At 43.9% G+C, this 25692-nt stretch overlaps 1 protein-coding gene across 1 annotated transcript in view; it reads left to right on the top strand.

The window, feature by feature from the left end:
• The window catches only part of LOC311232149 (alpha-1,6-mannosylglycoprotein 6-beta-N-acetylglucosaminyltransferase B-like), a gene marked incomplete at both ends in the record, with an annotated part of 487590 nt that overhangs the window by 320187 nt on the left and 141711 nt on the right, over positions 1-25692 (top strand). Inside the window, one exon of the mRNA XM_084318847.1 lies at positions 21133-21264. Coding sequence (XP_084174973.1) covers positions 21133-21264 — 132 coding nt within the window. The remainder of the gene's footprint in view (positions 1-21132; positions 21265-25692) is intronic.

Raw genomic sequence — 25692 nt, 5'->3', positions numbered from 1 at the left:
TGACCCTGTCATCTCCCCAGCCAGATATGACAGGACTGACACACACACACACACGTGCGCGTATACACACACGTACACACACGCGCGTGAGTGTGGGTACAAGCGCACAGTCCTGCGGCCTTTAAGGCGCATCTCATCTCCCAGAGCTGCCAGTTTAGAGGAGACCCTTCACCTCACACAGCCACCTGGCCAGCATTATTACAGTAAAGCACACACACACACACACACACACACACACACACACACACACACACACACACACACACACACACACACACACACACACACACACACACACACACACACACACACACACACACACACACACACACACACACACACACACACACACATTACACTTCTTCACACAAGGGAAATGTAGAGAGAGAGAGATGGGGGGAATAAATACCAATATCACCATATACTGTAAATGCCACATCCATACTGTCCACACACTATACAGAAGACAATGTAAATGCTACAGTTCTCCACAACCAATATGTGATTGCTATATAGTATGATATATATATATATATATATATGTGTGATTGCTATTGCTATCATTGTGTTTCTAATAATGCCTGCTAAATTGATCCAGAGGAGATCAACAAAGCTGTGTGGTATTGAATAGGATGGTTCGTTTCATATGGTACACGGTAGACAACAATAGGTATTGTCTATTCAGTCACACACACACACATGCTCACAATGAACACTGTGTGTGTGTGTGTGTGTGTGTGTGTGTGTGTGTGTGTGTGTGTGTGTGTGTGTGTGTGTGTGTGTGTGTGTGTGTGTGTGCTGGTCAGGAAATGGATAATCGATTTTTCAGCCCGCTTCTATAGCGTGCATAAGTACACATATACTATCGATAATCTAGCGTTTATTTGAAAACGATTCATAAATAGGCCGAAAAATTACAACGTGTTTTGTGTATTCCACTAAAGGGCGGTTCCTGCAGAATCTCTTTTTTCCCCTGGGAGTTTAAAAAAACAAGCGTTTTTCAAAATGGTATAAAACGGAAATGTACCGATTAAAAAACAATCCGTTTGGACAATGTTGACTGCAAACAAGTCATTGATAAGCGACGGGCGTATTAGACACATAGCCATCATTTAAGATATAGTTTATGCGTTCGCAAATGTGCTCGCCCTCTCATTGAATAGAGCGCTGGCACTCAAGCGCTAATTCTAGCGCCCCCTGCTGGCACTCAAAGTGTTAAGGGTGAGAGTGAGTTTAACCCATAGTACCGCTACTCGCCACAGTCAATTCACAACATCTGAAGTCCATCGTGACTGCGCCTTGCGGTACCATCCGTTACATATGGACAGTGAGAGTCATTTAGAGACATTAGGCGCCATATATAAGACAATTTCATCTCTGTGAAGTTACTCTGTGAAGTGTGCTTTTAACGAGATGGTAGCAGAGGGAGAGAAAATATCTTAAACAAGTCAAAGTGCTCATTTTCCCTCTTGCCTGCCTCATTAGTCACACTGCCCTGGCGTTGGGGCTGAATGGCTGCCAAGAAAAAGTTTGAGAAGGAGGCTGAGGGCAATGTACAATGCTTAAATGAAAACAAGCCTTTCTCTCTCTCTCTCTCTCTCTCTCTCTCTCTCTCACTCTCTCTCTCTCTCTCTCTCTCTCTCTCTCTCTCTCTCTCTCTCTCTCTCCCTCGCTCTCTCTCTCTCTCCCACTCACACACACCATTCTAACCAACTCTTATCTGTTTCATATCTCTTTTTCTTTATTTCTTTCTTCCCTCCTTCCTAATTTCCCCATCCCCCCTTCTCTCCCACCCTTCCTCCTTTCCCTCCCTCGTTCTTCGCATGCCCGCTCCCTCCCTCTCTGAATGATTAACATTAGGGAGATTGAACTGATGCAGTTTGCATCTCAACCACATTATGTAATTACGTCCTCCACTCTCTTTGTCTCCCCCAAAGACATTATATTATGACGGCGAGACAGACAGGGAGGACTGATCTGATCTACAGGCAAACTAAAAGGCATGATTCAACTCCCACACATTTTAATGAAAAAGGGAACTCCATTATTGTATTGCCTTCTCTCCACAATGCATTATTGTTGATATCTAATATTCATAAACAAATACAGCTTTCAAAATGTTGATGAATAGCATTGTGTGTGTGTGTGTGTGTGTGTGTGTGTGTGTGTGTGTGTGTGTGTGTGTGTGTGTGTGTGTGTGTGTGTGTGTGTGTGCGTGTGTGTGTGTGTGTGTGTGCATGTGTGTGTGTGTGTGTGTGTGTGTGTGTGTGTGTGTGTGTGTGGAAGAGAGAGAGAGAGAGCGAGAGAGAAAGAGAGAGAGGATGGATGATATCACTGGTGGAGGTATACATAGAGGGAACTATGTGTGATAAATATGGTCAATAAACCATGCAGTCTGACATGGTTTCTGACTGTTATGCTCTCAGTAAACTCTCTGCACCGGCTTCCCTGCTATCTGATTATTACCATAACAGGATATGGAGAAAAACTGTAAGACAATGAGTGTTACAACCCTGGCTCAAAGGGAAGCAACATTAGTGCACACAGACATCAATGGTCTGTGTTTAAACCAAAAGACTAGTCTAATTATGACAACTAGCTCAAACTAAAGATCAAGAATGGTGGAAAGGCAAGAGACACTGTTTCCACAATCTCTTCTAGCAACAGTCACCCTGCATGTGTGGGTGAGGAAGTGCCTTTAAGCCCACCAGGCAGGTGTCCAATTAGCAGCAATCACCTGCATGCACTGTGACACAGGAGTAACCAAGATCATGGTACATAACATCTCCCCCACCAAAATGGTTGCCCAGGAGGCAACCAGTACACATCAAACCACCAAAAAAAAAAATATATCCATCAACATGCACCACAATCACATGTACTATGACCGTGAGAGGGCGTCTGCCAGCACGTTGTCCCTCCCACGAAGGTGGCGAATATCCAAGTTATACGCTTGGAGGAACAAACTCCATCGCATCAAACGATGGTTCGAGTTCACCATGCTGCGAAGAAAAACCAAAGGGTTATGGTCTGTATACACAACAAGGGGTAAACTGGATGATCCAACGTAAACATCAAAATGGTTCAAGGCAAGAACCAAAGCGAGCGCCGCCTTCTCTATAGTATAGTGCAGTTGATGCCTGTCAAACTTTTTAGAAAAGTAGCACACTGGATGCTCCACCTCTAATGCATCCTCTTGCAGGAGGACGGCTCCAGCACTGAGGTCACTAGCATCCACTGCTAACTTGAATGGCAGTTGAAAATCAGGGGCTGACAGAACGGGAGCACTAATCAGAATGCCCTTGATGCTCTCAAAAGACTGTTGACAGGTCTCAGTCCACACGAAAGGTACCTTAGGACTGAGAAGATTAGTCAGAGGGGCAGCAACAGAAGCAAAGTTCCTACAGAAACTCCTATAGTACCCTGCCATACCTAGGAAGCGCTTCAACTCCCGCTTGGTGATGGGAGCAGGGAAGCCCACTATAGCCTCCACCTTAGCTGCAAAGGGGCACACATGCCCACGTCCAACCACCTTACCCAGATAGGTAACCGTGGCCTGTCCAAACTCACATTTTGCAAGGTTAATTGTCAAGTTAGCTTCACTCAACCGCTTGAACACTGCCGCCAGATGCTCCACATGTTGTGACCAAGAGGAACTGTGGATAACAAGGTCATCTAGGTATGCCTCACAGAACACTACCCCTGCCAGGACCTTGTTCACTAGCCGCTGAAACGTCGCTGGGGCATTTTGCATGCCAAAGGCCATCACCGTATACTGGCAGAAACTCTCTGGTGTGACAAAAGCGGATATCTCACGTGCTCGCTGAGTAAGCGGAACCTGCCAGTATCCTTTTAGCAAATTCAATTTACTTACAAAGGCTGCTGAACCCACCCGATCAATACAGTCATCCATCCGAGGAAGAGGGTACGAGTCCGGCTTGGTTACTGCATTAACTTTACGGAAGTCAGTACAGAACCGATGAGTGCAGTCTGGCTTATCAACAAGCAGGCAGGGGGAGCTCCATGCACTAGAACTGGGCTCCGCAATGCCATGTTTCACCATAGTCTACTTCCTTACTCAAGATCCGTCGTTTTTCCGGATTCACCCTGTAGGCATGTTGTTTAATTGGCCCTGCACTACCAACATCAATGTCATGCTCGAGTACATTAGTACGACTAGGGACATCAGAAAACAAACCTATATGCTGTCGAATTAGGCGCACAACATCCGTACGCTCAGGAAGTGGCAAGTACGACAGGTGGGAGTCCAAGTCACCTAGTATCTGAGTGTTTGGCAACCTGCCCTGAGAAATCTCCTTTGACACAGAACAGTCGGCTACAATAGGAGATGCAGAAATCGTTGGAACAGCCACAGGCTTGACCTCTGATTGGTCAATCTGACCCCTATCATAGTACGCCTTCAACATATTGACGTGACATAATCTACTCTTGCGCCTGCGGTCGGGAGTCTTAATCAAGTAGTCGATCTCACCAACTTTGCGCTCAATTGAGTATGGCCCACTGTATTTAGCCTGTAATGCAGAACCAAGAATAGGCGAGAGAACCAACACCTTGTCTCCCGGTGAGAACACTTTATGACGGGCCCGCTTATCATACCACACCTTCATTTTTCCTTGGGCTACCTTTAGGTTCTCTTTCGCTAGTTCACATGCTCTACTAAGCTTAAGCCTGAAGTTACACACATAGTCCAGCAAATTAGTAGAGGAAGGAGTCTGGTCAGCCAACCACCTTTCCTTCAGCAGTTTCAAGGGACCCCTCACTGTGTGGCCGAACACCAGCTCAGCCGGGCTGAATCCAAGAGACTCCTGGGTTACCTCCCTAGCAGCAAAGAGAAGCAAAGGGATTCCATCATCCCAGTCTTTTTCAAACGCCCTACAATATGCCCACAGCATTGTTTTGATAGTCTGGTGGAATCTCTCCAGCACCCCCTGGGACTCTGGATGGTAGGCAGAGGAAGGGCAATGCTGGATAGACAACTGCTGGAGGACCTGAGCAAAGAGACGGGACAATTAAATTAGACCCCTGATCTTTCGGTAGGCCAAATGTCGAAAAAAACTTAACCAGAGCCTTGGATATAGCTGGGGCTGTGATCTTGTGTAGAGGAATGGCTTCAGGGAAACGGGTCGCTGCACACATAATAGTCAAAAGGTACTGGTTTCCTGTCTTAGTTCGAGGGAGGGGACCAACACAGTCAATGAGGATCCGCTCAAAAGGTTCCCCAACAGCAGGGATAGGCTGCAGAGGAGCCTGAGGAATCTTCTGGTTTGGTTTACCAACAACCTGACACACATGGCAAGAGTGGCAATATTGTGCCACATCTGACTTTAAACCAGGCCAACAAAAATGTCTTAGCACACGATCATAAGTCTTCCTGACTCCCATGTGACCAGCAAGATCATGATCATGTGCTAGATGCAGTATATCAGGACGATACACGGCTGGAACAACAATCTGAAACACACTGCCCCAGTCATCCAGACTGGACAGGTTAGGTGGTGTCCACTTTCACATGAGCACATCAAGAACCACGAAGAACCACTGAAGAACCATGAAGAACCATAAAGAACCACTGAAGCACGCTGAAGCACCGCTGAAGCACCACTGAAGCACCCCTTGTTAGTGTTAACATGCTAATGCTAAAACCAATAACTATAAGGAGAGCAGTCAGTTTTTGTGCCTGTCCGCCTGTGTGTTCGGCGTGCGACCTGGTGGAGATGTGTGCTCTACTGAGCGCACCTTTCTAGTTTGCAAATAATTCAACCACCCTGAAATAAGCAGATGTGTCATACACGCAGGAGGTCAGGTGCTAACAGGTAGGCTACTCAAACAAGCAGGAAACCGCAGACCCATGGCGCTACCTGCACATGCCTTCAACAAAACATCCGTGTTACACTAAAAAAAGAAAATAACAAACAGGTGCCCCTTATAATCTGATATGACTACTCACAGCTTCTACATCTACACTGCAGTCAAACGAAGAACTGCCAGGCCCACCACATGTCTACCCTAAAAAAAACTTACATCAGGCCCTAACACACTACCTGTATTTTCTGGCACCCTAACCTACCTACCCTGAAGCTAAAGCACTGTAGACCTAACCCTCTTCAACCACACCTGCTACCAGCCAAAGATCATATTGACCACCCACCCATCAAGTATATGGTATGGTACAAGACAAGTAGATGGTACTAATCACTTCTATGACAGGAAGCTATGACAGGAAGCTGACAAACAACCAGAAAATAATGACACTACCTACATGTGGTGTCCACTAAACTATATATTTTAACAGCATACAAGTAGTCAAATCAAATCACAAAAATAAGGGCATACTCACCTGTTTGAAGACCGGCTCAAGCCCCCACGTTACACAACATGTAACGATCACTACCCAAACTACAGCACCAAGACACACCATGCAAAAAAACAACACCAAACAAATTCTAGGGGTATCTGTTTTCCAAATTCACTCCCGGACGAGCGCCCAACTGTTACGACCCTGGCTCAAAGGGAAGCAACATTAGTGCACACAGACATCAATGGTCTGTGTTTAAACCAAAAGACTAGTCTAATTATGATAACTAGCTCAAACTAAAGATCAAGAATGGTGGAAAGGCAAGAGACACTGTTTCCACAATCTCTTCTAGCAACAGTCACCCTGCATGTGTGGGTGAGGAAGTGCCTTTAAGCCCGCCAGGCAGGTGTCCAATTAGCAGCAATCACCTGCATGCACAGTGACACAGGAGTAACCAAGATCATGGTACATAACAATGAGGCATCAAGGAGTCCTTCTAGTTCAAGTGCAAGTCTCTTTCAGTAGGGAAGTTTTGTTGTTGTTTGTCCTCTCTCTCATATACACACATGCACATGCGCACATACGCACACACGCACACACACACAAATACACATGGTAAATGGCTGCTTTTTTATATAGCGTTTTTATCCAAAGTGCTTTACAATTTGTTACTCACATTTGACCCATTCACTCACACATTCTGTAAGGGCTGCGTGTGTGTGGGTAGGAACTCTTCAAGTTATCTGTGTAACAAATAACCACTAAACTGCTTACGCAGACATTAACACTTTGAGTGCCAATGATGAGATTTCTCGTCGTACCTCGCCATGCGTTGAGTGCCAATGACGAGATTTGTCGTTATTTAATTGTTATTTCTTATTAGCGATATCCATTCATTTTTCATCCATCCAGCCTGACGTTATGATTGGGAATGGCTCTGAGCTCGAAAAGGGCAAATACCACCGCCTATCATCTCCCGGATGGTAATGCACATCATTGGATTGGATTGAGTGGCCATGTGCATCCGAAAAAAAGTCCGGTCAAGGGTTTCCCCATCTCTGGCAAGCAGTGTCTGTTACCACATTCACTGGGGAGGCTCGGAGCAGCTTTCGATTATGTGTTTCGGACTATAACGTTGGATCAATAAATGCGATCAAAATTTGGAATGGCGATCAGGATTTGGATTAATCTTTTTGCAGAACATCTGATGTGAGGTAAGGACTCTATTTTACCAGTATTGGGTTAATCAGATGTTTTTTTCATAGCGATCACAACGTGTGTGTGTGTGCGTGTATGATGTTAGCGCTGACCAGGTCATGGATAATAGATTTTTCAGCCCGCTTCTCTAGCGTGCATAAGTACACATATAATATCGATAATCTAACGTTTATTTGAAAACGATTCATAAATCAGCAGAAAAATTACAACGTGTTTTGTGTATTCCACTAAAGGGCTATTATCTTGGAATTTCTCTGAAATTACTAGAACTCTCTGAAACTATACTCGTATTCAAAACGGTATAAAACGGAAATGTACGAATGAAAAAACAATCCGTTTCATACATGTTGACTGCAAGCAAGTCATTGATAAGCGAGGGGTGTTTTAGACCCATAGCCATAATTTAAGATATAGTTTAAGCGTTCACAAATATCCCTGACCTCCCATTGACTAAAGCGCTGGCACTCAAGGGGTTATCTGGGCAAAGGGGCGTGGCACCCAATGTGTTAAGGAGAAGGGGGAAAATAAACAATGAAAAACAACCTTTACAGGTGGAAGCCTCAAAGTGAGTATTTAAGAAAATAAGTCAAGTCCAAAAAACAGGACGACACTCAATAAAGAGGTTATTATTTAGAAAAATAAATAAGCCACAAAGGCAACTCCTAAAAACAGAGTTTATATTGAAAACATAAAACAATAAACCTCCACCAAGAGAGTTTATGTGCCGAAGTGGGCAAAAGACAGTTCCAAAAGAAACACAAGAAACACTACCATAAAAGGCTCAGCCTCTATAAAACAAAGTGTAAAATAAAGCCAGTAGCCCAAAACAAGAATGGCTACAAAGAAGGCTAAATGCTGAATAGGGCAGAGATCAGCACTACACTTCAATATAACAAGCCTGACCAAAAGGATAGCCAACACAAGGAAATGAAAAAGCAGTTAACACTGCAAGATCCAAACCTAACCTCTTGCACCCGTGGGGTCCATCGGCGGACCGCAAATGACATCACGTCATAAATCAATCTGTTTAGACTGTCTGACAAAAGTATCGTTTTATTTTTCAAATGTATTCAAGTATAAACATCATAAACATGTCACAACAGCAGTTATAATGTATATTATCATCAATACGTTAGTTTACCAATAGGTTAGTGTCACGCTCCCAGACCAGCTCATGTCTGGGAGAGAGAATGCCCCAGGCAAAGAGTTGACAGTTGTGATATACCGCCATCTAGCGGTCACCTGCAGACGATGCAGTCAACATTGATCTTGCTTGGTCATATTAATAACATTCTACTGTGGCAATTAGTGTCTATGTTACAAGTGTTGTCTGTTTAGGTGTTTTATGTGTTGGCATTCTGATTCCGTGTTTTTGTATTTAGCCTAGTCCTTGTTCCAGTACTGTTGTATTGTATTAGTTCTAGTGCCTTCTTCCCCCAGCTGTTTATCATTAGTAATCATTGTAATTAGTCTGGGTATATTAGTGTGTCCTGTTCCCACTTCCTGTGTGACGTCATACCTCCGTGTTCCCGTTCCTGTTTGTACATTGCTGTCATCTGCCTTGCCCTGCTGTTGTTAAGCCTTAGTACGTTTTATTAGTTTTCTGTTTTGCTCATCTTTGTTTTCGTATCTCAGTCCGTGTTTGTAATTAGCGCCAGCGCTGCTGGTGATATTAAAAGAACACCACGTTGAGAAGAGCAACCACCGTCTCCTTTCTCCTGTCAATCCGCATATTGGGTTCTTCTGTCATGCCTAATCGTAACAGGTTAGGGTGTTATTAGATAGATTTTCGTTTTTCTATTGTTTTGGTTGCGAAAGTCGACCATTTTGGAAAAATTTAACGCCGGGAATTGTAGTTTTTTTTCTGCCATTTTGAAGAGGACACCGAGCTTTCGATGAGCTTTGGAATTTCTCTCAACGACACTTCCCAAAGGCCTCTATGGGGTTTCAAGCAAATTACTTCTGTATGATTTCTTTTTATATCTCTTATTACTCGGGATAATAAACCACAAAACGTAACATTATTGGCATATATGGGAGCGCAGTTAGTTTGTCTCCCCTATTTCTAGCATGTAGCATCAATCAGATTTGAAATTAGTTTCAAAATGGTGGCACCCTGGCAAAAATAAAAAAGCTACTGTACATACAGTAGATTTCATTATCTGTTCTTATTAGGGATGTCCGATATTATCGGCCGACCGATATTATCGGCCGATATCGGCAGTAAAATGTGATATCGGAAAATATCGGTATCGAGAGAAAAAAAAGAGAAAAAAACAATAACAATTTTTTTTTTTTTTTTTTTTTTTTACATTTATTTAACCTTTATTTACCCAGGCAAGCAAGTAAGAACTTTTTTAATTATCATATTTTGCACAGATAATGCTTACATTTAGAAAGCCTTTTGAATGCATCCAGTGAAATTATTAGTTACCTGAAATTATTCAGTTTTTTTGGGGGGAAACCCTGCATATATTGGTAAGTAAGTAAGTAAGTAAGTAAGTATTTATAAAGCACCTTTCATACATGTCATGTAGCTCAAAGTGCTGTACACAATTATAGGCATATATAACGATAAAAGCAATAATAATAATAATAATAATAATAGTAACGTAAAAATGAAAATAACGTAAAAACAGTCATTTGCTTACCAGTTTGGGAGAACAGGTCCGCACAAACATTTCCGCTCAGTGGCAACCGGAAATGCACTAAACCAATGCACTTGTATGGTAGGTAGCAATGTTTAGGTCTTATAATGCTAGTGTAGTTACGTTTTTATCAGTGGTCATAGTTGGGTCCATAGTGCTTTACCAAGTCCCATGGATCCATCAGTGGCCGTGTATTTGTGTGCGTATGTACCCGTTCGCTCATGTGGTCAGTGGCCAGAGTTGGGTCCACAGGACTTATCCAAGTCCCATGGACCCATCAGTGGCCGCGTCTTGTGGTAGAAAGAAAGAAAAAGAAAAACGCATAAAGAAAACAGTCTAAAGTTTGAAAGTTTGGGAGGTCCGCAGAAACACGCCTTCAGCTCAGAAGCTGAGGCGTGTCAAAAACTTTTGAAAAACTGGAGGCGTGTCTCCTATTGTACCCATTCCTTCATCTAAAAAGTTTGAAAGTTTGGGAGGTCCGCAAAAACACGCCTTCAGCTCAGAAGCTGAGGTGTGTCAAAAACGTTTGAAAAACTGGAGGCGTGTCTCCTATTGTACCCATTCCTTCATCTAAAAAGTTTGAAAGTTTGGGAGGTCCGCAAAAACACTCCTTCAGCTCAGAAGCTGAGGCGTGTCAAAAACTTTTTAAAAACTGGAGGCGTGTCTCCTATGTACCCGTTCCTTCATCTAAAAAGTTGGGTCCACAAGGCTTATCCTAGCCTCATGGATCCATCAGGTTTTTCCAAGCCATAACTATTTGTAAGCTAGACTGTATAGGTACGTTTTTAATTTTCCTTTAAAAATGTGTATAGAGCTGGCGTTTCTGATGTGTGTTGGTAGTGTGTTCCATAGTTTTGGGGCATAGTTGGCAAATGCCATACTTCCTATCCTTTTTTGGTTTCTGGGCGTGTCTAGTAAACCTGTAGTGGATGACCGTAGCGTTCTTGAGGGCAGATAACTAACTAGGGAATTTGCTATGTATTTTGGGCCTTGCTCATTAAGAGCTTTATATGTTAGGAAAAGGACCTTAAAATCAATTCTATGAGTTATTGGAAGCCAGTGCAGAGTGGCCAGGACTGGAGTGATATGTTCTCTTCTCCTTGTATGAGTTAGTAATCGAGCTGCAGAGTTTTGGATAAGCTGAAGCTTCCCAATGGTTGCTTTGGGAAGACCAGTGAACAGTGCATTACAATAGTCAAGCCGACTTGATACAAAAGCATGAATAAGTTTCTCTGCATCCTTTTTATTTACGAAAGGTCTTACTTTCGGTTGATATTGGTATCAGTATCGGAAATTAAGAGTTGGACAATATCGGAATATTGGTATCGGTAAAAAAGCCAATATCGAGCATCCCTAGTTCTTATGCACGCCTGGTGATACTAAATCCAAATTGAACTCAGGCATTTGAAATATAAGATTTGGCACAATCCATAAATGTGTGAATTGGCTATAATAAGGTAATTTATAAGCCTGCTATTCTATATTCTATATTAATATTTCAAATTGCATTGGTCCGGATGGGAGAATTCAGTACTGAACGAGATCAGTGGCAGTTTTTCATGTCTGGTCATTTTTAGCATGGTGTTATTCACTGTCAAAGATGCAAAGAGAAATCATAATTCATATTCTCCTGTTTCATCACAATTTAAGCTAGTAACCTAGTAATAGCCACAATATTTCGGACACTGGGAATACATTCACTGAGGTCAATAGATGTCCCTAGATACCAAGAATATGCAAATTGCCTCGTAGGGGTGGAGCAATATTCCATTTACTTAGGTATGTATTTTACGCGGATTTTCAGAAAATAGGGCTCCGGGCATAGACTCAGCTTTTCCATAGGCACAGCTGCACTGAATCAGGTGCAATCAAGCCCACACACCTGCCGACCAGTGGCGTCGTTAGCCCTGGGCTTCCGGGGCTTCAGCCCCGGATGTTTTTCTCCTAGCCCCGGACCTTAATTTTTTTTTTTTTTTTTTTTTTTTACTTTTTACTTTTTTTTTTTATGTCAGCATCCCCATTGTCTGCGCTGAATGTTTGTTAGTGTTTGGTATTTTTTGTTGGTTTTTAGTACTTTTAAACATCCATTTTTAGTAAGTAGTTTTCATTTGATCCTATAATTTTTTCATTCACAGATTTTTTTTTAGTGTCCTGAAAGGCACCTTATAAATCAAATGTATTATTATTATTATTATTATTATTATTATTATTATTATTATTATTATTATTATTATTATTATTATTATTATTATTATTATTATTATTATTATTATTATTATTATTATTATTATTATCATCCAGGAGGTAAAAGACACTTTGGATAGTAGGGACTGCATCTCTGCCTGTCCTGACCAGAAAACACTTTGCAACTGTGATCTCCTCTGGCAATAGTTGGATATTGTAATGTGTGGCGAGGGGTTGCAGCAATTCCACTGAGAGAAACTGGTCTGAGGCTGGATAACATGCCTGTATGCCTCTCATAAGTTGTTATCCAACTCATGAGAACCTGCTCTCAAGCTTTTGCAGCATTCTGTCGACGACTGGATAGAACAGTCTCTGTCTCAGCTGATCTCCTGAGCTGAGGTCTGAGCTTGTGCCACAAGATGACTCAACTACATACTAATCCATCCTTTTCTGCTTCCTCCTTTGGCTGGTAGTATGTTCCTCAATCCAAATGCCATTACATATGATAATAACCTTTGAGTGTGTCCTGCACTGTGCTTTTAAATAGTACAGATAGATATTGAAGATGTGCACTTTAACGCAGCAGCACCCCCCCCCCCCCCCCCCGGCCTGAAGCCCCCAATGTTTTCTAACCCTAAAAACGCCCCTGCTGCCGACCCATGAGGCAATTAACCACAGAGACCAGAGATTGACAGCTGTCCCTCACAGAAAGGAGAAATAAAGCAAAAACCATGACACATTCACACACCGATGGCAGAGGCAACCATGCAAGTTGCCAACCTGCTCATCAAGAGCAATTAGGGGTTAAGTGTCTCGCTCAGGGACACATCGATACGCTGCCCGGGAGGAGCGGGAACCTCCGGATTGCCAGACGACTGCTCTACCTCCCTGTTGCCCCCGCACAATCACACACACACACACACACACACACACACACACACACACACACACACACACACCCACACACACACACACACACACACACACACACACACACACACACACACACACACACACACACACACACACACACACACACACACACACACACACACACACACACACACACACACACACTCACAGACAAACACATAAATACACATGCATGCACAATCACACAAACACACACACACACACAAAACAGTGCTAAAAACTGATAACTTGTTGCGGTTATTCTTGTGGGGACATTTTGATACCACCACATAGTGAAAACCTACATCATTCACAAGCCAGTGTGCGCTTATCTGAATAATTTATCTAACTTATGAATATGATATATGATATATACAGGGACTATGATATGATATACTGTAGGGACATGTTTATTGATTTTCAAATCCATCAGTGTCTGGGTTTCATGCTGTGAGGTGAGGTGACTCAGTGGGTAATGTTAGATACATTATATTATCCCATTATTTACAGGTGTGTCATTTTTGTAAGATTACTGCTGCAGGGAGTTGGACATAATGGTTATAGAGGTTCAAATGTGATCATACAAACCATCAAACAGAGACCCACGTTAACTATTTGGGGGTTTTCAAACAACCCCCAGGAAAGTGGCAATTGTTTTACTTGAACTTGAGGACTGCATACTTTTTTTGCAAAGCTTTATACTTTATACTTACAGCACATGCATGAGCCTTGTATCTTTTGAAAGATAACATTCTCAAGTTACTAATGCAAAAAAAGGTAAATCACTTTTAGTGCTAATGAAATATAGTAACAGAGGTCTGAACTTGAGTTGAACTTGAACTTGTGTACTCACATTTTTCTGTAGTGGTTGCACGATTCCATATTCCAATATTCCAGCATAAGCTGGAAAACACAGCGGTTCCATAGCCTGAAGTCTTATGTAGTACAGGTCCAAATAAGGCTAAAATATTCTTTCCCTAGCTGGCCTGGCATGAATAGTGCTTTTAAATCTTTGTCGTGTCTGCCACGTGAAAAACAAGCCCCTTCTTTTATTTAGAGCTCTTGACCATCCATAGCTGCTAGATGGAGAGGGTCTGCTAATGGACTCTTGAGGTGGGCCTCACTCTCTGCAAAGTGCAGATACCTCAAACCAGCAATAATGTGTATAGGCTTTGAAGACTATATGTAGCCCCCATTAACGGAATGGTTATATCCAAAGCACTTTACACCCATTCACTCACACATTCACACACCAATGGCGGAGGCATTTCAACATGCTGCCAGGAGGAGCTGGAATCGAACCAGGAACTTTCTGATTACGTGACGACCACTCTACCTTCTGAGCCACTGTCATCCCCTGCTTAGCTTAATTAAAGTAATAATCTCGAACATGTTTGTATCTGTCATGTATTTCGCTCATCTGCTGTGTGAGAATATGTTCCAGCTGAAGACATGGTTGTTCCTTTCCTACTTGTGTAATATACTGTACCGTACAGTAATTGTGTGAATGGATGTAGCTGGCTGTGTGTGTGTGTGTGTGTGTGTGTGTGTGTGTGTGTGTGTGTGTGTGTGTGTGTGTGTGTGTGTGTGTGTGTGTGTGCGTGCGTGCGTGCGTGCGTGCGTGCGTGTGCGTGTGTGTGTGCTCGTGTGCAGTGATGCCAGTAACGCGTTACTAAGTAACGCGTTATTGTAATCTGATTACTTTTCCCCGAAAATAGTAATCTAACGCGTTAATCTTTAAAAGCCAGTAATCTGATTGCAGTTACTTGTCCAAGTGGCTGTGCATTACTATTTCGTTACTATCTCATCATAAATTCATAATGCAGGCGGAATGCAGTATTTTATTTCGTTTTCGACAGTCAAAAATACATTTTGAGCTGTTTTTCTTTTGGGAGTGACGTGGTGTGGCAGTGAAAGGGTTAAATACAAGAATGTGTCCCGCGGCGTGACTGGTCCCTCTGTCTGTGAGTGACTCTGCTTTTGTCCAATCACATTCCCCATCCACAGTCTGCGAATCAGAGGCAGAGTAGGGCGGGTCTTCACAGCACGTCATGTGACATATGCGCCAATCGTGTGACAGCAGGGCTCCGTCGTCGGAGAATTCCACCCCAAAACGCTTGGCAAAATTAAAAGTGAAACCGCAAGATGACTTTTGCGGTTTCTGTTCAGAATTCCACCCCAAAACGCTCGTCTAAACGTAGCCTCAGTCACTACTTCACGGCAGAGGAAACAAAATACTGTCTACCGCTAAAAAAAGCACATCCAATTGCATTGAAAGCATCTGGAATCACAACACTAGCCGACGCTTCGACTAGGTACAGGAGGGTTGACGGTGGCAGAGCAAAAGCTCTTATTTGCCAGATTTACAGTTAATTTACATGTTAAAGAGAGACTGATTGTATGTTTATAGAGAGACATTTATAAAAACAATTTAATAGTTACAGTTGATATAATTGAATAGTTCAGCCTGCATTTGTTAGATGTGATACACTGGTTTTGTAAAACCACTGGCTGGCTGCTCTAATGCTGTGAGCATCATAGACTGTTGCTTTACCATACTTGATGGTACAGAAGCTGAAGCACTAGTTTAACAATTTACGTTATGTGCAGAGAAACAAGTTAAAAACAATTTATGCACTTTCAATAAAGCGTTTAAAAAAAAACTGTTGGGGGAACGACGACGACTTCGTAACCTAGTTACTTTCAAAGTAACTAAGTTACTCTGATAATCAAGTAATCAGTAAAGTAACTTAGATTACTTTTTAAAGGAGTAATCAGTAATCAGTAATCAGATTAAGTAATCTGTGGCATCACTGCTCGTGTGTGTGTGTGCTCATACTTGTGAGTGGAGAGTTCAGTGTTCAGTGTTCTTTTTTTTTTAAATATATTTGTATTGGTTTTTTCCCTTTTTACACAAACAACAAACGACAAAAAGACATTGAAATGAAAAGATTGACATTGAAATACGAATCAGAAAAAATATATAATAAAAATTACAAAAATATAAAGCAACACTAACAAGCATGAAGTATTCTGTATAGAGGACCAAGGCTTATTACAAAAATGCTAAAAGAAAAGAAATTAAATAAAAAAATTTATGAACAGGCGTGACTTTGAATAAATGTAACTCACATATTGGGTACGTAATACAGATACACTAATAAATAAATTATAAATGAAATTACAATAAACAAACTGAGCCCTCCCAGTAACCCACCCCCCTATGCCCCCCCCCCCCCTATACACACATGCACACACACATTCACACACACAAGCTGCATCTACGTATTTAACTACTGGGAGTGGCTGGGGTGGGATCTAGCATCTAGTCAGTGTCTGCTCGACAGGTACAGGAGAGCTCTGATAGATCCAGCATGTCAGTTCACACAGGAAGGAGAGACCCCTTGGACACCAAGTCAGCTCATCCAAAAAGGAGAGGCCTGACAGACATAACAGTACAGTTCACCTGGGAAGGAGAAACCCAGCAACCCAGACTATATTTGAGAGAGCAGGTGAATATCGGGATCAGCCGGGAGGCAGACGCTGTTAACATGGCTCACAGTGTTCAGTGTTCTGATGGCCTGGGGGAAGAAGCTGAGCCAGAGTCTCTCTGTTCTCTTAGCGTGTGTACGTAGGCGCTTGCCTGACCGCAGCAGCTTGAACAGGCTGGTGTTGGGGTGGTGGGGGTCTTTCATTATTCTGCAGGCTCTGGATTTGCACGTCCTGTTATATAAGTCCTGCAGGGGTGGTATTCCAATACCCGTAGTATACGTTCTGCCTAGCACCCCACCCTCTGGAGTGCCTTCCTGTCTTGTGTCGTGCTGTTTCCAAACCAGGCAGTGATGTTTCCAGTCAGAATACTCTCTACAGCCCCGGAATAGAAGGAGTGGAGTATCTTCCCCAATACTCTGAACTTCCTTAACTGTCTCAGGTGATAGAGGTGCTGTTTCGCCTTTTTCACCACAGAGTCTATGTGTGTTGTCCATGTCAGGTCCTCTGTGATGTGGACTCCCAGGTACTTGAAACTGCTGCTCACCCTGTCCACGATGGCCCTGTTTATCCACAGGAGCGTGTGTGTCCCCTGCTGTATTCTCCTAAAATCCACGATCAGCTCTTTGGTTTTACCAATGTTCAGGAGTAGGCTGTATTGGAGGGTAGAATTGGACAATACGAAATTGGGATGGGAGAAAAATAGAAAAACGGGAGAAAAAAGTAGATAAAAATAAAAGAGAATGACTGAATATACACACCTGCTCATTGCGTCTCTATGTGTGTTGGAAAGTCCTGGTTGTAGCGAGTCTCCTTTTTCTCTTCACACACCATCCATCTGTTGCTCTTCACACCTTTTCATAATAATAATAATAATTTATTACAGTTATATAGCGCTTTTCTAGACACTCAAAGTGCTCCCCACAATGTAGGGTATAATTAACCTCCTTCACCACCACTGGTAGCACCTAACCTTGGGCTATGCAGGCTCAATGGCTGCCATACACTGGCACCCGGCACACATCACACTACACAATGGCTGAACGGCTCAGGAGACAGGGATTGATATCAGCCAATTAAGGGGAAGGGATGAATAGGTGGCCTTGATGTCAGAGACCTGATTGGGAATTTGGTCAGGAACGTCGGGGAACCCCCTACTCTTTGTGATAGGCGCCCTGGGTTCTTTAACGACCTAATTCATTCAGTCAGGACCTCGGTTTAGAGTCTCATCCGAAGGACGGCACTCGCAGCTGTACGGTGTCCCTGTCACCATAACAGGGGCATTGTTACTGACTAGTCCAGAGGACAGAGTGCCCCCTGCTGGACAACAATACCACTTTCCGACACCGGCCTTGACCACTCATCCCAACGCTTTACACCGTGTTCTGCTGTAAACTGCTCGCCTGCTCCACTGTCGCATGATCCTTTGGATGAGTACCGTATACAGCTCAGTCCAAAAGACTGAGTACAGTAAAGTGAGCAGAGTGAGATGAAATTCACACCTTGCATCACCCTCTCCATTAGCCTCATCCGTCACAAGAGGACCAAAGTAAAAGCTATACCAGGCCACTCACTGTGTGTGTGTGTGTGTGTGTGTGTGTGTGTGTGTGTGTGTGTTGTGTGTGTGTGTGTGTGTGTGTGTGTGTGTGTGTGTGTGTGTGTGTGTGTGTGTGTGTGTGTGTGTGTGTGTGTGTGTGTGTGTGTGTGTGTGTGTATACATGCATGTGTGTGTTCAGAGGAAATGTATTTTGTAATACTGCAGAAGAGAGAGAGAGGAGAAGAGAGAGAGAGAGAAGAGAGAGAGAGGGGAGAAGAGAGAGGATAAGAGAGAGAGAGAGAGGGGAGAAGAGAGAGGAGAAGAGAGAGAGAGAGAGAGAGAGAGAGAGAGAGAGAGAGAGAGAGAGAGAGAGAGAGAGAGAGAGAGGGGGGGAGGGAGGAGAGAGAGGAGAAGAGAGAGAGAGAGAGGGAAGAGAGAGAGATAGATAGAGAGAGAGAGAGGGGGGGGAGAGAGAGGGGAGAAGAGAGAGAGGAGAAGAGAGAGGAGAAGAGAGAGAGAGGGGAGAAGAGAGAGAGGAGAAGAGAGAGGAGAAGAGAGAGGGGAGAGAGAGAGAGGAGAAGAGAGAGAGAGAGAGAGTGAGAGAGGAGAGAGAGAGAGAGAGAGAGAGAGAGGGGAGGAGAGGGGAGAAGAGAGAGAGGAGAAGAGAGAGAGAGAGAGGGTAGAAGAGAGAGAGGAGAAGAGAGAGAGAGAGGGGATGCGAGAGAGGGGAGAAGAGAGAGGAGAAGAGAGAGAGAGAGGGGAGAATAGAGAGAGGAGAGAGAGAGAGAGGAGAGAGAGAGAGAGAGAGAGAGAGAGAGAGAGAGAGAGAGGAGAGAAAGAGAGGGGAGAAGAGAGAGGGGAGAAGAGAGAGAGAGAGAGAGAGGGGAGAAGAGAGAGACATAGGGGAACTCAAGGAGGGGGGGGGGGGGTTGGTTGCTGTAGGTTGTCTCTCTCTATGTTTAGCTTAAAAGGCTCAGACTGGCTGCGATCTAAGGTTTCATTGCCAAGTGAGCACTTGCACGTGCACAAACACGCACAACCACACACACATACTGTACACACAACCACACACACACTTACTGTACACACAACCACACATACTCACCGTGACACAATTGAAGAACCTTCACCACTATCTCTACATCTCTCTCTCTCTATTTCTCTCCATTTCTCTCGCTCTCTCTTTCATCGACTCGTTCCATTTATTCCTTGTACCATCTGTTGCTGTTTTTGTTCCTCTGGGACGTGGTTCACCGAGGCCATTACATACCCAGGTCCTTTTCATCCGGTGTGGTTATGTTTCATCCTTGCCAGGGACCTTCAGTCTCATTACGTCTAATGTCTCGCGGTTCCCTCGCAATCTCTCCTCTCCTATTGGCTCATCATTGAAATTAAAATAAATAAATGTTGTTATTGACATCGTTATGATAATGTGTGTGGAGGTCGGGTCAGAAGAACCACCTGTCGCCACAGTGGCTGTCCAATTAGAAGGTTAAATGATATTAAAGCCCAATCTGGATTTTCTTTTGGACCATATCAATGTGGATGGCATTAACATACATTCTTGAAGAGTTTGATTTGTACTTTATGGGAATAAAGTATTTGGAACTTTCTTAACCCACTGTAGATATACTGGCTATCTGCTCTACTCCAGTGTTGTCCGGTATGTTTATAAACATAACTAATAGCAAACCTTTTTACAGCCACAAAACACAATTACAATGAAAAACCCATGTTCGTGGGGCGACTGGTAGAGCAGTGGACTAAGCACTCGCTACCACCGCAGAGACTCTGGGAGTCTAATCCAGCTGTCAGCGGTGCCTCCGGCTTGGTCAGTCGTCCCTACTACACAATTGGCAGCGTTAGCGGGTGGGAAGCCGGTGGGGTATGTGTCCTGGTCGTTGTAAACTGCGACTCCTACTGGTCGGTCGGGGCGCCTGTTCAGCAGGGAGGGGATCTGGGGGAGATAGCGTGAACCTCCGCACGCGTTACGTTCCCCCAGTGAAACTCCTCGCTGTCAGGTGAAAAGAAGCGGCTGGCGACGCCACATGTATCGGAGGAGACATGTGGTAGTTCTACACCCTCCCCAGGCCGACAGTGGGCAACGACCAGGAAGGGAATTTGCATAACGACTAAATTGGGATGGGTGAAAAATACAGAAAGCCCAACAATAAATAAAAATTATTTATATAAAAAAAAAAAATTAAATACATGTTCGCTCGTTGTCACGTTAGTCCTTGACATGGGGGGGGGGGGGGGGAGTTCTGGTTACTCCTTTACCTGGTGAGAGAGAGAGAGAGAGAGAGTGGGAAGCTGATCAAGAGAGACAATCAAGGTATCAGGAATTCAAATTACCTGCCCATTCTAGTTAAAAAGAGAATATGTTAAATAAATGTAGTCATTTTGACGTATACTTAGCACCTTCCACTGCCAATGTGTCTGAGCAAAGATGTGTCTGAGCAAAGATGTGTCTGAGCAAAGATGTGTCTGAGCAAAGATGTGTCTGAGCAAAGATGTGTCTGAGCAAGAAGTGTCTGAGCAAAGATGTGTCTGAGCAAAGATGTGTCTGAGCAAAGATCGTGGGCCAGCAAATGAATCAGTTACGCCTCCATCTGGTAAATTAGTTGAACCCTTAACCGTCTGTAGTGTGGTAGTGAAAGGGTTAACCTTCTGTAGTGTGGTAGTGAAAGGGTTAACCCTTTGTCGTGCGGCAGTGAAAATGGTTAACCTTCTGGATTGTCGCGGTGAAAGGGTTAGTGTGGTCTTTGCGGTGTAATTTTTCGATCGCTAGCACAAGCATCACGTGTGTTCATGTGTGTCTGATGCAGGTTCCTGGGCGTGCCCCCCGGAAGAGGAAGCTGTCCGCTGACCGGCCCTCTGCCCTTTGACCTCATCTACACTGACTACCACGGTCTGCAGCAGATGAAGCAACATATGGGTCTGTCCCTCAAGAAACACAAGTTAGTAGATGAAGATTGTGTGTGTGTAAGTGTGTGTGTGTGTGTGTGTGTGTGTGTGTGTGTGTGTGTGTGTGTGTGTGTGTGTGTGTGTGTGTGTGTGTGTGTGTGTGTGCGTGCATGCGTGTGTGCGTGTGTGCGTGCGTGCGTGCATGCGTGTGCGTGTGTGTGTGTGGGGTCCCCTGGCTGGATGCTTTATGGTCTGTGTTTATAGCTCCATCATGGCTGATTATAAGGTGTTCATGTCTCTGATGAGCTGTCTGACCGTAACTCACTCTGCTTGTTAATCCACACAACCTCAGTAACAACATTTTTAAACACACACGCGCACGCACGCACACACACACACACACACACACACACACACACACACACACACACACACACACACACACACACACACACACACACACACACACACACACACACACACACACACATTTAGAATATTTTATTTATGTCCACATAAAGACAAAGTTTAAAGTTCAAGTTTCAAGTTCAAGTTTCTTAATATTTGTCATACAGAAGTACAGAATACTTTTATACAAAATGCTTCTTACTGTTACGCTCCAGAGACTGTGCAAGACAAGATAAGTATGAAATAAAATAACATAGTAAAATTAGAAGTAAAAAAATGAGGTCACAGTGTCAGTTTAGACATATGTACAATGTTCGATGCAGAATAGACGTAGTTACCATACAATATACAATACTGTGCAGTGTACTAATATACAATACTATATAGTGCAAGGCAGAAATGGGACGAGGTGCAATTTAGGTACAATTCACAGTAGGTGTACGAGTTGTAGTGCAAATCCTTTATCAATAAATATAAAGTGTAAAGTGTGTTTGTGTGATCTAAAGTGTGGAGAGTGGGTGCTGCAGTGTGTTGTTTGTTTGAGTGAGTGTGTGCGTGTGGGTGTGTGTGCTGTGTGCATTTGATGGTTGTTGCATAGTGTTTATTGTTCGTTTAGCAGCCTGATGGCCTGGGGATAGAAGCTTCTTCTGAGTCTTTCTGTGCTCGCCTTAAGACTCCGGTATCGCTTGCCTGACCGCAGCAGTTCAAAGAGGCAGTTGTTCGGGTGGCTCGAGTCCTTAATAATTCTCTTAGCCTTCCCCTTGCACCGCTTGTTGTAAATGTTCTGGAGGGTGGGAAGCCCCCCTCCAATTGTGCGTTCGGCTGAATGTGTCACTCTTTGTAGTCTGCTACGGTCTTGTGCAGTGCTATTCCAAACCAGGAGGTGATGTTGCCGGTCAGGATGCTCTCTATTGTACATGAGTAGAAGTTCCTAAGGATCTCTGACTGACTTGGAACTTCCTTAGGCGCCTGAGGAAGTAGAGGCGTTGTCGTGCCTTCTTCACAACACTGTCATGTGTGTGGTCCATGTCAAGTCCTCGGATATGTGGGCTCCGAGGTACTTGAAACTGTTCACTCTCTCAACCGGTGCCCCGTCGATGCTGAGGGGGCTGTAGTGCTTGACCCCCGACCTCCTGAAGTCCACAATCATCTCTTTTGTTTTGCTGACGTTCAGGGAGAGGCAGTTCTCCTGACACCACTGTGACAGGTTCTCTACCTCTTCCAGGTAGGCCCTTTCGTCGTTGGCAGAGATCAGGCCCACCACTACTGTGTCATCAGCAAATTTGATGATGGTGTTGTTGTTCCGCTGTGCTACGCAGTCATGTGTGTACAGGGAGTAGAGGAGGGGGCTCAGAACACAGCCCTGGGGGGCCCCTATGTTGAGCGTGATGGATGAGGAGGTGCAGTTGCCGGCTCTTACCACCTGGGGTCTGCCCGTCAGGAAGTCCAAGACCCACTGGCAGAGGTCATAGTTCAAGCCCAGGTCCCAAATATAAGGACACAAATATTAACTGTGCACTTGTACATTGTGGGATTATTCCGATACAATCGTGCCACAGTGGCAACCAAGTTACTGACTCACATGGATGATGAACCTGACAATCTACACACAGCTCATGGGTACAGATAGCAGCGTCTTCTCCAAACACACACACACACACACACACACACACACACACACACACACACACACACACACACACACACACACATGAGGTTATATGAGAGTAGAACAAGAAAAAGTATCTTTTTGTTTTTTGTTTTATAGCCCTATAAATAATATAAACATGTTTAAAATGAATAATATTTACTCATTTAAGTATGTTTGTATTTCCAATGCACAATATAACGTTATTATCTAAAATAAAAAACACTTGTTTTCCTGAGCAGGAAGTGACGTTTTTTTTATTTTTTTTATTTTTTCGTATTTCTCGCCCGGGCTAGACGCGATAGCGCTCTGAGTGCGCGTCACAGTTGATCGCTGTATCCGTCACAGCCAATCAGTGCATAACGCGTTGTGCGTTGAAATATGACTATTATGTTGGAATCCGGGCGCGATTTGAAGCGGTCTAGCCAGTAGCGTCAAGAATTTCTGTAGCCGCATTTCGATTTTGATTGGCCGACGCCAGTATTTTTTTCCGTAGCAGAATTTCACAGACGATCTCTGATTGGCCGAATCCAATTTCTAATGTTCCAATTCTAGCTTATTCCAATTCTAGCTTATTCCTAGGTTGGTGATGCAGGCAGCTGTTTGTCTTAGAGCGTGCCGTGACTGCAAGTTCTTTAGACTGTTAAGCTTAGGCACTCTTTCAAAGTTGGTTAAGGTTAGAGTTCGTCTTAGAGCATGGCGATAGAACGCCAGGTAGTTGCAGTCTGTTCGAGCGGAAATGGACAAAGGAATGAAGTACTTGTGTTGTGTGGTGCTTCTGCTAACAAGCTAACACTTGGCTAACAAGCTATATGGCGGATGCAGTCTGGACACAGTGGACAGTGGTCTGGAATACATCAACAGTGGATTATACACTTTATCAAGGCAAGCCCTGAGTCCTGCCCTGGACGTGTCAACTAAACAGTGAGTCTCTCTCTCCTCTCTCTCTCTCTCTCTCTCTCTCTCTCTCTCTCTCTCTCTCTCTCTCTCTCTCTCTCTCGCTCTCTCTCTCTCTCTCGTCTCTCTCTCTCTCTCTCTCTCTTCTTTTGGATTGAAAAATACGTGGATTATGGCTTGTTCATATCGTCTATGTTTGAATGAATGAATGAATGAGAACTTTATTAACAGATTGCAGAATGGGTACAATACAGTACGGCTCAATACACACAATTGTTAAGGGGATGCAGACCAGAGAAAGACGTTTGTCTTGTTTACATCAGGGTCCCAGATTTTCGATTCATATCGATAGTTTAATAGCTAGCCTTGGCTCGTTTAACTAATATGCAAAATATGTGTACAGCCTGTACGCATACTGAAGTTATTCTTGTATATAATAGGTCTGATTGTGTAACGAATCGATTCCACGTCGCGCTGTGTGTGAGAGAGAGGAAGGAGAGAGGGAGAGACCTGCATGTTGAGACGGAGCGAGTTTTGTGTTCTAACTTTTCTATTTATATATTGTGTTTCAAGTTGTGATTGTGAATTAGACTATACTTTATTTGACTGGTTGTGTGTTGTTGTAGTAAACAGCTGAGCGACTCGTTCATAAGAGCCGATCATTGCCGTGAGCAGTGAGTCGAATCGCTCACGTCTTGCCATGAGTCGGTTGTGTGGTACTGTACATGTTTGGCAAAATGTTTGGTATAGCGCCCCTAGTGGCGAAGCATCGACGGGCCGCCACTGACACACACACAACACCACACACACACACACACACACACACACACACACACACACACACACACACACACACACACATAGATTTAGTTTACCGCGCCTTCAACAAAACCTCTGTCAACAGCTTATTATTACTGTTCTTTTGATTATTCTCTAAGGCTATTATCGACCGGTGGCGAGCGAGAGAGAGAGAGAGAGAGAGAGAGAGAGAGAGAGAGAGAGAGAGAGAGAGAGAGAGAGAGATAGGAAGGTGGATAGAGAGAGAGAGAGAGAGAGAGAGAGAGAGAGAGAAGAGTAGAGAGAGAGAGAGAGAGAGAGAGAGAGAGAGAGAGAGAGAGAGAGAGAGAGAGAGTGAGAGAGAGAAAGAGAGAGAGAGGGAGAGGGGGGGCTAATACAGATGCTAATGAGAAAAAGGAGCTTGGCGTTAGAGAATTTCTTTGCGATTTACTAGCAATTAGAATGAGGACAGGTGTGACGACTTCGTGCATTGTCGCTGCAATAGGAGGTCACAACGATAATGAGACCAGTGTAACAAAACTAAACAGTAATAACAATAAACAATGCCTGTACAAGGTCCACAGAATCACTCCCACCTCACCCCCTACTCCGCAGAGCAGTCTTAAAATACTATGTTCAATCTCACATCTCCCCAAGTCCTGTGTCCACACGGAACAGTGCAGATCGAGTTTGAGCCTTGACCCCTCAACAGCCCCTTAAATCAACTTGCAGCTGCCAAATGGTGGGGCTG

The sequence above is a fragment of the Notolepis coatsorum genome (assembly GCF_963971535.1).
Source record: "Notolepis coatsorum genome assembly, chromosome: 7".
Lineage (NCBI taxonomy): Eukaryota > Metazoa > Chordata > Actinopteri > Aulopiformes > Paralepididae > Notolepis > Notolepis coatsorum.
Note: the sequence above shows the minus strand (reverse complement) of the source record. Positions and strands in the feature narration are given on the sequence as shown.